Genomic DNA, 14,705 nt, shown 5'->3' on the forward strand with positions numbered 1-14,705 from the left:
TTTTTTCATATTTTTTCATCTTTTGACGTATTTGACGGAATGTGAATGATTTGTTCATGTTACTTGTGTTTATAGGAATGTATTTATTTATTCATTAAATTGCCTTAAAAGTCATTATGGAGGTTTTCTGTATATTAAAACCAGATTACGCTAAACTATTCTACAATAAACAGCGTTCCTCAAGAGACGGTAAACATGCAGTGACAAGAATGGTCTGGCGGGGGCAGCAATGCGCCACAAATGCCCGTAGTCTGTGAAATGCACGAGGAAGAAGAAGTGTCTCCCGAGCAGTCCGCTGGGGGTCGCGCTTTCCCGGCGGCGTCGGCGAAGGAGGCAGGGTGCGTTTCCGCAGCAACAGGGAACATGGCAGCGCTCACATCTCTCGGCCAGGTAAGGGATGCGGCCCTTCCCCATGACACGCCTTCGCTTCGTGTTCCAGCGCCACACCGTGTTATCGTCGCCTGCCATAACGTCGTAAAGTCGGCTCGCTCGGCCGCTCGAGCCGGGCCCAGTGCGGCGTCGGCGGCGGTCCCGTTACGTAGCGGGCCGCCGACGGCTAACCGAGACGACGCGGCAGCCGGCTAAGCGCCACTAAAAGCGGCCCTGTTTAGCCGAACACCAGCGGTGTCCCCTTCGGGTGTGTCCCCGGCCAGCCGCGTCCTCGTAGCGGACTCCTGCGAGCTAGCCTGCCCGGTTAGCATCGTCGGAGGTTAGCGGGCTAATCTAATCTGGGCGCCGTGACAAATTGATGCTGAAGGCATTCAGTCCGACCACGGCGCGACATTTGCGGGCGAAAGAGACGAGAAGCGCACCCCGGTTGCGGGTCCTCGTGTCAAACGACACAGACGTTTGTTAAAGGTCTTTTGCTGGTTTTTGAGGCACGAAGCGAGCCGACTGCTAGCCGCAATGCCATTATGATGTCATTTACGTTGAAGTTCACATCCTGTTTCGCTGCAGCTCGTATAATATATAGATTATAATATTGTTCGGCGTTTCACTTCGACCGGGCACCGTATTACTCGTTGCTGTCGATTGAAAGTCAATGCGTTCTGGAGTGGTGGAACAGGGGGCTCTGAAATTGGGGGGGGATGAACGCCCCTCATCCAGAAGTCGGATTTCATGTGGTTTCGTGTCGTAGCAAAAGTCACTGCACGTATACACCAAACTAGACAAATCAACCTTTGTCAAATTCATCGACAACTATTGTTGATACACTGCTTTTGATTTTGGCGCATCACTTGTATTGAGGCGCTTTATACGAATTGTACCGAAGTCAGAATTTTGGTGTCATGAAAAGTGTGGGTGTTGAACCAGTTCGCCTGGTAAATTGTGAGGGATGTGGGTGTCTCAATACCCACGCTTTTCCCAGAATAAAAGTTCAACACCTGCAATAGGAATGCGGCTGTTTTACGGTAACACCCACACTTCCTAGTGAAATGGTTCAACTCCCGCACAGCCAACATCATGAGACATCAACACACACACACACACACACACACTGAGTGAGATCGCCACCGTTTATTCGTGGCGACAACGATCGACACGTAGGCTGCGCATGACTAAAAAGCCAGCCAATGAGGTGCCGGGAAGGTGGGGCTTAAACTGAAACACAAGCCTCGTCAGAGCGGAGTAACACATGCCGACTTGAAAATCTTGACACGTCTTTTATATAGGAGAACAGGTGCTGCATTACTGCGTTTTAGTTGTATTTATAATGCCTGACGAAGTTATTCTTGACATTGCATTTAATGCCGTGCTCCCGGCACTGAACACCGTACCCGCCCACTGGTAAATATCTATCTATCTATGTATCTGTCTGTAACAGTTGACAAGCGGGAGTCCTGTCTTTGAGAACTTCTACAGACAGGTAAGATGACGACCGGAGTGGGCGTGATCATTTTCACGTCACTTGTGTGACATTTGCGTGTGTTTGTGCGCAAGGTGGATCCGGGCAACACGGGGCGAGTGGGGCCAACAGAAGCCGCCCTGTTCTTGAAAAAGTCTGGACTTCCGGACGTGACGCTGGGAAAGGTAAGCGGCGTGTCGTCTCGTTGTTGCCATCTCTTCTCATTTGTATACATTTTTGGGCCCAGAAATCCAGCCTGCGTCGATTGTGTTAGCCCCTTTCATTCAACCGCAACGGTAAATTAAGTGAGGCTGCAACTAACGTTGATTTTAATGAATCCAGTAATCTGTTGATTCTTTTTTCCATTATTTGATGAATCAGATCACATTTTATTTCCATCCCTTTATTAAAAAACAGGACATTATTTGAAATTGACAGTGCATAGAATGCAAACAAATTAATTGATTATGATTCAGTTCCTGGTTCGGTCCCGTTGACCTTGTTTTTTTTTTTTTGCGTGCATTATGAGGCCCCAAAATGTCCGAAAAATGACCAATTTTTTTATATGTATCCTGATGGAAATGTTTGTAATTAAGGGGTCCCCAACACCCCCCGAAAACACTCATTCTGTAGCCCCCTTGGAACGTTAGAAACAAGGACCCCGACAAGCTTCCACCCATGGACACGGAATTGGGCGGACATGTCCATCATGCCAGCAGGTGTGAAAAAGTCTCAAGCGGCCATGCTTGAACAGGAAGTCAGCCATTTTGGTTTGAAGCAGCCAATGACTGTACTGCATTGTACTGACAACAGTTTCTAAAACAACCGTGCCTGGACATACGAGGGACTCAACCTAGCTTATCGAGATACGAGCTGTCGCCCGACCGATTTGTAATAGTTTTTAAAATGTATTGATTGATTGATTGATTTTTGCTTCGACTTGGGAGTGCAGACTTGACATAAAAGCGCTATTTGGTGGCAGTGACACAACGCACTTGACAACAAGCTGCCGTTTGGAAGATAGTGAACAAATCTTCAAAAAAAGAGGCTTCCACTGTTTATTGCCATTCCCAGCTGAAGTTTACTCAAAAACTAAACATACAGTAAAACCATGAGAATTACACGTTAATACAAATACGTAACGTAGCGTTTGTCTTTTACCTTCATGCAAAGCTAATGCTTAAGCAGCGGACTGCACAAACGGAGCAGAAACGCATATTGACAGACAATGTAACAGTACTCGCAGTCATATTCTTTATCCTCTGCGAAGAACGGCTAATATTTTTGCCGTACTGACGAGCTGAGGGAGGAGTTGAGACGTCTCCATGAACAGTGTATCTGTCTTCTACTGGCTAAGGCGGGCACACCAGAAGGAGCAGCACAATGGCCATTCACTGTTGATGCAGTGTGACAAAAAGTTGAATTCAATCTAATTATGGCATATTGCTGAGCTTTTGTAGCCGCCCAAGAGACACGGTTAATTTGTCTGCCGAGTGTATACTGTATGGCTAATATCGAATGCACGAGGGTTGTGATGGTCATTGACAGACGACATGTTTGCTGCTGTCGTTTTTTCAGATTTGGGATCTGGCTGATCCGGAAGGGAAAGGCTACCTGGACAAGCAGGTAGGAAACACAATCCTTACGTAGAACTTGAAGCACGTCGACCTTATCCCAGGTAACGTCTCTCTCCCGCCTAAGGGTTTTTACGTGGCGCTGCGTCTGGTGGCGTGCGCGCAGATTGGCCATGACGTCAGCGTGTCCAGCCTCAACCTCAGCGTGCCGCCACCCAAGTTTGTGAGTAGTCTACCGATCGATCGCGTCCGTCCTTCTTGTGTCACGCGTCTTGAACTTGATGAGAATATTAATAATGCATTTTACTTGCAAAACAATCACATTTGAAAACACTTAACTCCACATGTGTGCTCCATTATATCACTCTCTCAGTGCACTCTCTATAAAGAAAACTAAATTGAGTTTAGTTTTAGCAGCGCTGTCAAATGTTACGGAACGTCCGTATTTTCTTACGGAAATCACTGAGCGTTGACTCGTTATGGCCGCAGCGCTGATTGTTCCGGATGTTGGAAGAAAAAAAAAAATAGCGTCTGACATTACCGGTGCGTCCACAATGCACGCTATTTTATTACGAACCTCAGGCTGCCGAGCCGCAGAGCCAAAACGTGTCTTTGCGTCCGGTGTCAAAGCATTAAAGTCACTGATCATCACCTCCATACTCGCAAATAAGCTACACTTCTTAGCATGCTTCTTACAAAAGTGTCACGAAGGGAGGACGCGGAGTGGCTAGGTGAAGAACGTTGCTAAGCTATCGTTACTTGCGGTCGCAAAACATCGAAATAAGTGATTTGGTGATAGAGTGCACCACGGTTTCTTGGAGCGTAACCAACTTTGAACAACAAAATAAAATAATGCACGTCCTCACAGGATGCCGTGTCTGAACTGGAAATGAATTAGTACGTCACTTCAGAACATAGGAAGGTTAAAAGTATATTATTATTATTAATAAGTATTTTTAATATAAGATAACCTTTATTAGTCCCACAATGGGGAAATTTGCATCGTTTCGGCAGCAATTATAATATATACACGTAATATACCGTAATTTCTCGTGTATAATGCGCATTCTTTGCCCCAAAAAATTGTCAAAAGTCAATGGAGCGCATTATACATAGCTATAGGGGAAAATGAGAAAGCTGTACACTTTCATTCTAATATGCCACCACCACCTAGTGGTTATGAAAAAGGTGTAGCCTACCCTTTCATTCCAATATGACTGCATATATGTACAGTTGTGCTCATAAGTTTACATACCCTGGAAGAATTTGTGAAATATTGTTTAAAATATGACTGATGACTGAACAACCACCATCATTCATTTCTTTATGGTTATGTTTTGTTTAATGATGATGCTTTTCTGAAATGGTTGACCGTTTAATTTGAATCCCATTAAAATAAAATGTGCTTCGCCAGGCCCTTCATTTTTCTTTAAAGAATTGTACCCATCTTACAAATTCTGCCTGGGTAATCAAACATGAGCACAACTGTGTGTTTTTTCATTTACTAAATAAAATTAGGGCTGTGAATTTCAAAATAAAAGCAAGTAAATAAAAAAAGAATTATGTGTTCAAATAAAGTGCTTAAGTTCAGAATAATTCTTTGAAAAAAAACTAACAAACTACAGATAATACTTCATGTTTTGATCATATGAGTAGAAGCAAAATCATGCATTGTAAAAATGCATTATACATAGGTTGAAGGGTTTTCCAGAATTTAGAGGTCAACTTTGGGGGTGCGTATTATACATGGGTGCGCATTATACACGAGAAATTAGGGTATTTCGCATCCAAGAGAAGACTTGTACAAGAAGTACATTGGACAAAATAGAAATATAAAACTGTCCAGTTCAATCTATCAGCAATGTTATTTGTTTGTTTGCAAAATAGTGTGCTGAGTTTTAATTTTGACGTTTGAGATCTGATTTAATAGACTTGCTTCTTCTTTTTTTTTTTTTTTTTTGTTACCAGGGTTGAAAACAGCATTGGCAAAGGCAAATTAAGCCATGCACACAAATAATTCTGACGATGGCATGTCAAAATCTCATATCCTGGAACTGTGTTACAAGGTTGACGGAATAAAAACATTTCAATGACAAATATTGAAGCCATAATTTATTCACAATTATGACTGTCCCACGGTAATGTTCCTGACAACATTTTGAAAATATGGAAATTCAGACAAGTTTGGACAAATTGTTCTGGAAGTGAATGTTTATAGTTTGACAGCTCAGTTTTAGTAAATGTATTTTAATAAAATATTTTAATAATACAATATCCTGTTTGTTCATATGTAAGAATAATAATTGAAAAGCTATTTTATGACAAAGTAATTTGACAATTCAAATAAATTCTAGTATTTAATAAATAGATGTATAATAATGTAATTGTAAAATAGTAATAAACAAAACAATATATAAATATAAAATATATATATAAATATAAATCATAGTAATATAGTATTATATGCAAAACAATATATTCTATTAATAATATAATAATGAACATAAAAATACAATAATATTATCTATAACTATTAACTACGATCTATAATTATCTATTATGTAGAATAATAGCTAAATGGACACACTTGTCAGTTGACTGAGAAACGATGTAAATATAAAGCCAAATGAAATATATAACTCAAGTGTTTAATCAACAAAATACAATTGTTTGTAAGTGTAGTGTGGCGTTTTGTTTCCAGAAGGACAGCAGCAGTCCGTCTCTGAACACCTCCACGGAAGCTCACTGGGCCGTCAGGGTGCGTGTGAATGCACAATACACCAGTATTATTTCTTACAACTAATAACCAATAACAAACGTTTGTTTCAGCCAGAGGAGAAGAACAAATTTGACGGCATTTTTGAAAGTCTGTTGCCGGTCAACGGCCTGCTCTCGGGAGAGAAGGTCAGACCCGTCCTCATCAACTCCAAGCTGCCTCTGGACGTCCTCGGGAAGGTTTGCGCTCGCCCGCCGCCGTGTAAATGTACATCCACGTGTCTCATCCTCCTCTGTGCTGCTGGCAGGTTTGGGACCTGAGCGACATCGATAAAGACGGGCATCTGGACAGAGACGAGTTTGCCGTGGTGAGCCATTTTCGCGGCTTTCCCATACTCAAAAATTCACCAAATTTTGCTACCTTTTAGACTTGATTTAACTTTGTCATTATATGCCAAGTTTGAAACGCGTGTACTAACTAGACCGATGAACGCTGCTAAATTGTCAAGAATTCAATTCTTTTGCCATTGCTCGTGGGCAATGCGTGGCAGCAAAGTTTGATGACTCGCCTTAAAATCCCAAACTCGAGCTGAAGCACTCACATTTTTTTTTGTCAACCCCCAAAGCCGTTTTGTCTTTGCAACATGACATTTGTGTAGACCCGCAAAAATGTCTGAAGAAGCCATGCCTGAAAAGACACAAGAAGTCTGCCATTTTGCTTTGAAGCCACCATTTTAGGGTCATGTTAGCAATCTCCAGATGTCCTTCAAAGATAAACTCGTCCTAAGCATTTTTTGAAAATTCAGCCCCGGAAGACAGTTTAACTCAGCGACATGAAATCTGGCAGGCATGTCTATCGCGAGAAGACCCACAAAAAAGTCTCAAGAAGTCATGCCCGAAAAGACACAGGAAGTCGGCCGTATTGCTTTGAAGTTCATTCCCTTCAATGAGAAAGTCGCCTGAGAGATCTTGTCAGATTGCTACCGAATTGTGAGAATCCGTTGTGTTCGTGTCGTTCCGTGGCAGGCCATGCACCTGGTGTACCGCGCCCTGGAGAAGGAGCCCGTCCCGGCCCACCTGCCCGCCGCCCTCATCCCCCTGTCCAAGAGGAAGAAAAGCCTGGGCTCGGTGGCGGGCGGCGTGCCCCCGCTGCCGGCCAGCCCGCCGCCGTCCAAAGATTCTCTGCGCTCCACGCCGTCCCACGGCAGCATGAACTCCCTGAACAGCACGGGCAGCCTGTCGCCCAAACACACCCTCAAGTCTGGACAGGTACGTGAGCAAACGTCCAATCAGATGGGCGGAAAAGTCTGACGACGGCGTCGATTCTCCAGCATTCCATCAACTGGGCGGTCCCGGCGTCGGACCGCGGTCGCTACGATGACATCTTCCTGAAGACGGACGCCGACATGGACGGTTTTGTCAGCGGGCTGGAAGTGAAGGACATCTTCATGCAGTCGGGACTCTCTCAGGGTGTCCTCGCCCACATATGGTAGGTTAGCTTAGCTGGCTAGCCGCTGTTAGCGTCCTCCTCCATTCAAGTACAGTCGTACTTGACTTTGAAGTGCCTCAACTACCAAGTTTTTTTGGTTACCGGCTGTTGGTAGGTCAAATTCTTTTTGCTTTGTACAACCCCAATTCCAATGAAGTTGGGACGTTGTGTTAAACATAAATCAAAACAGAATACAATGATTTGCAAATCATGTTCAACCTATATTTAATTGAATACACTACAAAGACGAGATATTTCATGTTCTAACTGATCAACTTGATTGTTTCTAGCAAATAATCATGCAATTCGAATTCGATGGCTGCGACACGTTCCCAAAAAGCTTGGACAGGTGGCAAAAAAGAGTGAGAAAGTTGAGGAATGCTCATCAAACACCTGTTTGGAACATCTCACAGGTGAACAGGCTCATTGGGAACAGGTGGGTGCCGTGATTGGGTTGAAAAGTGTTAATTGGGGAATAGCAGACACAACAACTCCGAGCGAGGCGCTGACATTTTAAACGACGTCATGACGGTGACACGAGCTGTTTAGCTCCTTAGCTCGCAGGCTAGTTCATTTTTTCCCGGTCTAGTGAACATAATAAGCAGTTAACTTTCCCTTAAGTGGCCATGTTGTGTGCGACGCACTGCACACGGAGCAAGGCTGGAGTATTCGACGGAGCCGAATACTAGTGGCTAATGACACAACCGTTCATCTCTCTGTCTTTAGTCTGGAATAACTATGGTGTCCGTTGTATTTATCGTGACAGGCCAAACGGTAATGCCCATGGCCTAGCATGCGGGCAAGGAAGCTGCAGTCGCAGATGAACGGGACAAACAGTCAAAAAATTAGAACACTTGCAAGGAGCTGCTGTCGGCCCCAACTCACGCCCTGACACACGCGTAGACTGGCTAAGCAACTCCAGCTTCTGATGTCACTCTCTAGGCCACGCCCCATAAAGGCACACATCCAACATACAAATACAACAGTAAGTTATTACACACCATAATTCATGTTTTTAAAGCCAGTATTCTTTAGGTACACTAAATTTGGTCGACATGTATATTATGAGTAGACTAACAAAAAAGTCTCAAGTAGATACATGAAGTCAGACATTTTGGTTCAGAACTGCCATTTTTTCAAAAATGATTATTCGTTTTTGACATTATCACGCAATCTTGACATTCTCTCATAGGGTAAGTTAGCTCAGCTGGCTAGCAACCGTTAGCTTCCTCCTCCGTTTAAATCCGCTCACCTCGCCTAACTGTGCAGGGCTCTGGCCGACACCAGACAGCTGGGCAAGTTGACCAGGGAGCAGTTCGCCCTCGCCATGCATCTCATTCAGCAGAAGGTCAGCAAGGGTGTGGACCCCCCTCAGGCGCTGACGGCGGATATGATCCCGCCTTCGGAGAGAGGAACTCCAGTCCTGGTAGGTACCGGCGACACAATATATGTAGAAATGTAGGGCCATCAAATAATATCTCACAGTTGTGATCCCAAAAGTCCCATTTCTTACTTTGACATTATGAAAACAATGTTTACCCTTCTGGGATTTAGGGATTTGCTTTATTTCTCCTGATACCAAACAAACTTTGAAATAAGTGTTTGCTGTTTTTTTTCCCCCCCCCAACATTAACTCGCATTAACTTCCACTGAATTAATAGAAATACTGCGATTGGCTGGCGACCATTTCAGGGTGTACCCCGCCTCTCGCCCGGAGTTAGCCGGATAGGCTCCAGCACCCCCGCGACCCTAGTGAGGATCAGCGGAACGGAAGATGAATGAATGAATAATAGAAATACATTTTGTTTTCTTTGCAGATAATGTGGAAATAAGTATTTCCTCTTGGGGAAAAAATGCATTTTGTCAAAACGTACTTACACACGATCCTTAACAAATTGACATTTTAGATGTTCCACAATTCAACATCGTACAGAAAGTATTCAGACCACCTTCAATTTTTCATTTTGTTATATTGCAGCCATTTGCTCACGTCATTTAAGTGAATTTTTTCCCCTCATTAATGTACACACAGCACTTCATATTGACAGAACAAAAATGGAATTGTTGAAATTTTTGCAGATTTATTAAGAAAGGAAAAGTGAAATATCACACAGCCGTAAGTATTCCGAATACTTTCCGTCCCCACTGTACAACGAAGCATCAAGCCGCGCGGCGCGGCTGATCCATGATGTCTGTTGTCGTAGACGACGTAGAGTAACGTCGCGCGCCCTCAAGCGCTCATGTACAGTAATCCCCCAACTCTTTATATGCCACCAATACTTGAAACTCTGTTACTCAAATAATTGCTTGATGGTTTGGTTTTGTCCTGTTTAATACATTGAAGTTTTCATTTATTTAAATAAATAAAAAAATATTAATCATGAAGTTGAAGAATGTGAATGTGGTCCGCGCGTCCTTCGATTTTTCTGTATGCGGCCCTCGGAGGAAAAGGTCTAGACACCCTACTGTAGATGGAATGACCGCATGTCCCAAGACTTTTGATCAACAACCATTAGGTGCAGTCATCTGGTAATGCTGAGATACACCACACGTTTGTTCAAAACAAATAATACTAATCCGAGACATTTTGTTGTGTGAACAGAGCATGTCGGGGTACATGACGCCAGTGGGATCCGAGATGGCGGCGCTGTCAGAGATGAGGAGGGTAAGCGCTGCTGCTGCTGCTGCTGCTGCTTCTTGTGTTCTTAGCATGTTAGGACGTGTAGAGATCTGCCAACATGGCAGGTGGTGGTGTTTTTCTTTTTTCCTGAATGTGGTGGAGGAGCTATCTCTTCTGCTTCTAACCTTTCTGCTCTCCCCTCCTCTTCGTCCTCCTCAGGCCATAATGTTCAAGTTGTGGGTAGGTAACTTAACTGGACCTTTCAGGGCGTCCACTCGCCAAATGCTTTCAGTCCTAAAAATACTGGGAAGCATTTGCACAACATTTCTATTCCCCACCCCCGTTGGAACTCATTCAAATGAGGGTGTAGCTTTTGTGTCGTGTCACATTCTTATTCGAACCGTGACGCCTAAAGTCCGGCACACTTGACTAGTGCGAGGGCTCTGATGTGTACTCAAGATCGGTAGACTTGCGCTCATCTGGCATGTTTGGAAAAGGTGTGCCGCGACCGGGCACGATTGCGAAAGGCGCACGCGACGTAGACGTGTTTTACAAACACTAACGTGATGTTCCTTGCATAATAGAAATGGATGTGACTCGAAATAATCCACAAACAGAAAGTTCACTGCACACACGGGTACATGAGGACAATGTATGCGTCTCATGATTAATGTGACGGCTCTTCTCGCCAGTTATTCATGACAGTCACCACCTTGCACAATAGAAATAAACAGAACCGCCACAAATAATCCACAGCCGAAACAAAATCTACTCCAAACCATTTCTGTGGTTCTTCCTCCGCCCCAAAGTGTACGTTGAGCTCGGCGGGCCGCATGGGTGGTGACGCCCCCCTCCAACCTTTCACCCGCCCCCTCGTGCGACCCTTTTTGTTCGTCCTCTTTCTGGACCTTTCCCTCCACATTGCCCCCCCCCTCCCTCGGGCCAGTCAACTTCATTTGCTCACGCTTCACTGACACTTTCTTGGCGCGCTCCCCCCAATGTGCAGGACAGCTCCAGCTCGGTGGGTTCGGGCGAGTTTACGGGTATCAAGGAGCTGGACGACCTCAGCCAGGAGATCGCCCAGCTGCAAAGGTAACACAATGTGGTGACGTGCTTCCATTTGAAGCTTTTCATCTGTGGTCCATGTGAAGTGCTGTGTTGAAAACATTGATTCGCTTGTCATTAACAAAGCCGGCCACCTAAACTCAACTCCCTCAATAAGAATCATGACTCCTCACAATCGCAAGGTACAGTATTTGTTTTGAAGCAAAGTGTGTCAGTGCAGTTAAAAACAGCAAAGAGTAAATAAGAAGTGTGTGTGTGTGTGTGTGGTTTTCTGAAAGAGAAAGAATAACCAAATACAGATAAGTTGAAACACAGGACAAATAACAATAATGAATGAATGAATACACTTACAATTTATATCTATCTATCCAAAACACCAGCACTTCCTGTATCATGCTTGTATTCCGAAAGCCGGAGCGCAGCACTTCCGGTAGCGGAAGGAGCTTATTTAGTGATTGATACACGGTAATTGTCAATAATTAACAATACATAAAACACTCTAATAATGCATTCTGGTGCAACAAGTAATGGCTAATGCGAACAACAAGGCACTTAAAGTACACTTGTGTGTCGCCGCTCACTTTGTCACTGAGGCGCACAGCTGAACGCAACTTGTCATCGATCCGCTACGCATGCTACCGACGGACTCGCAGACTGCTTCTAGACGCTGTGATGTCATTGCCCATGCACCGGCCTCTGAAGTGGACCGCTCAAATAGCAAATGTACAAATGAAGACAAAAGTCATAGTACCTAACTTATAGAGAAGGACATATTTCCCCTAACAAGAAGCTGTCTGTGTATCGTTGGCATGGACACAAGTGCTGGTATACACGTGCTACCCTAACCAAAACGCAGTCAAATAAAACACACAATGATGAAAACTCAAATCTTTCACAATTTAGTGTCGTCCAACTATCTAGTATACGTGCTTCAAATTTGGTAGCCATCGCACAAAATCTCTAGGTCAGGTTTGTTTTTGAAGGACCCCTGGAAATAGCCAGCAACACTCTAAAATGGCCGTCTCAAACCACAACGTCAAACTTTGCTGCCGTGCTCCACTCATATGCAATGATGTAGACAATTTAGCGTTGTCCATCTGTTCAGTATTTGTTCAGTTTTAGTCGCGATCGGACAAAATTTCGAGAAAAAGTCTTAGACACACGCCTGGAAATTAAATGAAAGCCAAAATGGCCAACTTCCTTTGTCTTTTCAGGCATGGCTCCTTCAGGCTTTTGTGGGTCTACTCAAAGGAATTCAAAGATGCGCTACCAAGAAACATGAAATTTGCCCGCCATGCGCAGCCCACAAGCAATGGCGAAAACGGAACTCACAATTTAGCCTCATCCATCTGTCTAGTTTTAAATTTGGAAGCATTTGGACAAAATGTATAGGAAAAGTCGTTATTAAATGACATAACCTTGAAATTGCCACTTATTACTGAGGACGGGTTATAGAAGATGGATGGCCACATCAAACCAAAAAGAAAGACCGACTTCCTGTGTCTTTTCAGACATGGCGTCTTGAGATTTTCTTTGTGGTTCTACTCGTGATAAACATGCCTACCAAACTTCATGTTTCTGAGTCAAACTGGCTTCGGGGCCTTGATTTTCAAAAAACACATTCTACTTCCTTGGGGCCCCCAATAATAATAATAATAATAATAGGAACAGTATAATAATAAGAAAAAAGTGTTTCCCCCCCCTCATCATCATGCTGGTTACTCTCATGCATCTGTCCCCCACCAACCACAACACACTCACACACACACACACACACACTACTTGAATGTGTGTGTATTTTGTTTGCTCATCGCTTATTCTCTCCATAATGCTGCGTCAGCACTCTTGCCTTTACCCAGTGGAATGCGCTCAGGTAAATTGCACAAGTCACCCACTGGACCTGGTCTGGCATTCTCACGCATGCACACACACACTGATTATTGACACATTTTCATGTAACTGATCATGTACATGGTGTGTGACATTGAGTGGGGAAAAATCGTGTTTTTTTGATCATTACGTCATATGGCACGTTGACAAAATAGTTACATATCTGGAAAGTTCTCATCGTGACCTTTTAATTTGAGGTCTGACTCGAAGTGGTTTGTTGCAAATACAATTGTTACCTGAAAAGAGCTCAGCTGAGGGGCTAGCTACTTCCTTTGTGACCAGATGATTGGATAAAAATGGTTGAACAATTTTAGGTTTTGATGTTTTCTGTATTTTGGCCTTGCTCATTCCTTGAACTTTGAAATGTAGAAAGCTGTGAAACTCAAGAACCTACGTGGGACATATCAAGTGTTTTGGTGCTGATTTGTAAGTGTGAGAGTGAAAAGTATGCTTGAGAGCTATAAAAAAAAAAAGTACCTGCTATTAAGTACAGTGAACACGTTCCACATCCTAAGCCACAGTCCGTTGAACTCCACAATATCGAGAGACCATCCATCCATCCGTTTTCTATACTGCTTATCCTCACCAGGCTAGTGGGTGAGGTGGAGCCTTTTCCAACTGACTTTGGGTGAGAGGAAGGGTACACCCTGGACTGGTCGCACGCCAATGGCAGGACACATAGAGAGAAACAACCATTCACACTGGAAAATGGAATTGTCTTCAATTAACCCAGTGGTTCCCCAACTTTCTCTGCTGAGCCCCCCTTTGGGTCGTAAGAAATTTGAACTGCCATAAACTGCAAGTTTTAATAAGTTTAACTGTTTTCAAGCACCTTAACCGTGTAATTGTGAGCATTGTAACAGGTTTCTTTCTTTTTAATATTCAACATTGCTATGAATGCAATGTTTTCCTTTTCATTTGTCCCTCGCCCCATGCCCCCCTTGCAATTGCTCTGCGCCCCCCACTTTGGGAACCACCGAATTGATCATATTTTGAGAGTGTGGGAGGGAGGAAGCCACAGGAGACCCACAACATCAGAATCGTGAGGAAAATGTGCTAAATGGAAGACTATCGTCAAACATCATTTTGAGGAAACGTAAAGAAGACTTGCTTGCACATCTTAAAATAAGAGGCACAGGGTGCTTGCTTCAAGCTGTTTATTTCTCACTCCCTGGTGAAGTTCACTGTAAAACTGACACACAAAACAAAATAGGATTAAAGATGATATATTTATATATATATATATTATATATATATATATATATATATATATATATATATATATATATATATATATACATCATCTATGACGACAGCTAAGTAGGGGACCTTCTTGACCTCTTATGCTTGCTTTTAATTACGGTGCATGTCTTCCAATAGAACTCAGTGCTGCCCACCATGTTGTGGCACAACTTGGTATTACACTGGAGGCACCCATCTCAAAATTTGACCCGTAAATTAAAAAAAACAAACAAACAAAAAGGCCCGCAAAAAAATCGTCGACAT

The 14,705-nt window shown here is 43.5% G+C and overlaps 1 protein-coding gene across 4 annotated transcripts in view; it reads left to right on the plus strand.

Annotated features, from left to right (window-relative positions):
* Positions 1-236: 236 nt before the first annotated feature.
* Positions 237-14,705, plus strand: part of eps15l1a (epidermal growth factor receptor pathway substrate 15-like 1a) — a 34,390-nt gene continuing 19,921 nt past the window's right edge. For 2 of the 4 annotated variants that reach the window (XM_061779831.1, XM_061779832.1), the window contains exons 1-14: positions 238-390; positions 1,826-1,867; positions 1,942-2,031; positions 3,425-3,472; positions 3,548-3,643; positions 6,122-6,178; positions 6,250-6,375; positions 6,444-6,503; positions 7,162-7,404; positions 7,467-7,624; positions 8,894-9,050; positions 10,227-10,289; positions 11,251-11,336; positions 13,150-13,182. In XM_061779831.1, coding sequence (XP_061635815.1) covers positions 241-390; positions 1,826-1,867; positions 1,942-2,031; positions 3,425-3,472; positions 3,548-3,643; positions 6,122-6,178; positions 6,250-6,375; positions 6,444-6,503; positions 7,162-7,404; positions 7,467-7,624; positions 8,894-9,050; positions 10,227-10,289; positions 11,251-11,336; positions 13,150-13,182 — 1,409 coding nt within the window. In that variant the 5' untranslated portion in view covers positions 238-240. Of the gene's footprint in view, positions 391-1,825; positions 1,868-1,941; positions 2,032-3,424; positions 3,473-3,547; positions 3,644-6,121; positions 6,179-6,249; positions 6,376-6,443; positions 6,504-7,161; positions 7,405-7,466; positions 7,625-8,893; positions 9,051-10,226; positions 10,290-11,250; positions 11,337-13,149; positions 13,183-14,705 lie in introns of all 4 variants that reach the window. The other 2 variants (XM_061779834.1, XM_061779833.1) reach the window with 2 other exon arrangements.

Source organism: Phyllopteryx taeniolatus, chromosome 7 (genome assembly GCF_024500385.1).
Source record: "Phyllopteryx taeniolatus isolate TA_2022b chromosome 7, UOR_Ptae_1.2, whole genome shotgun sequence".
NCBI lineage: Eukaryota > Metazoa > Chordata > Actinopteri > Syngnathiformes > Syngnathidae > Phyllopteryx > Phyllopteryx taeniolatus.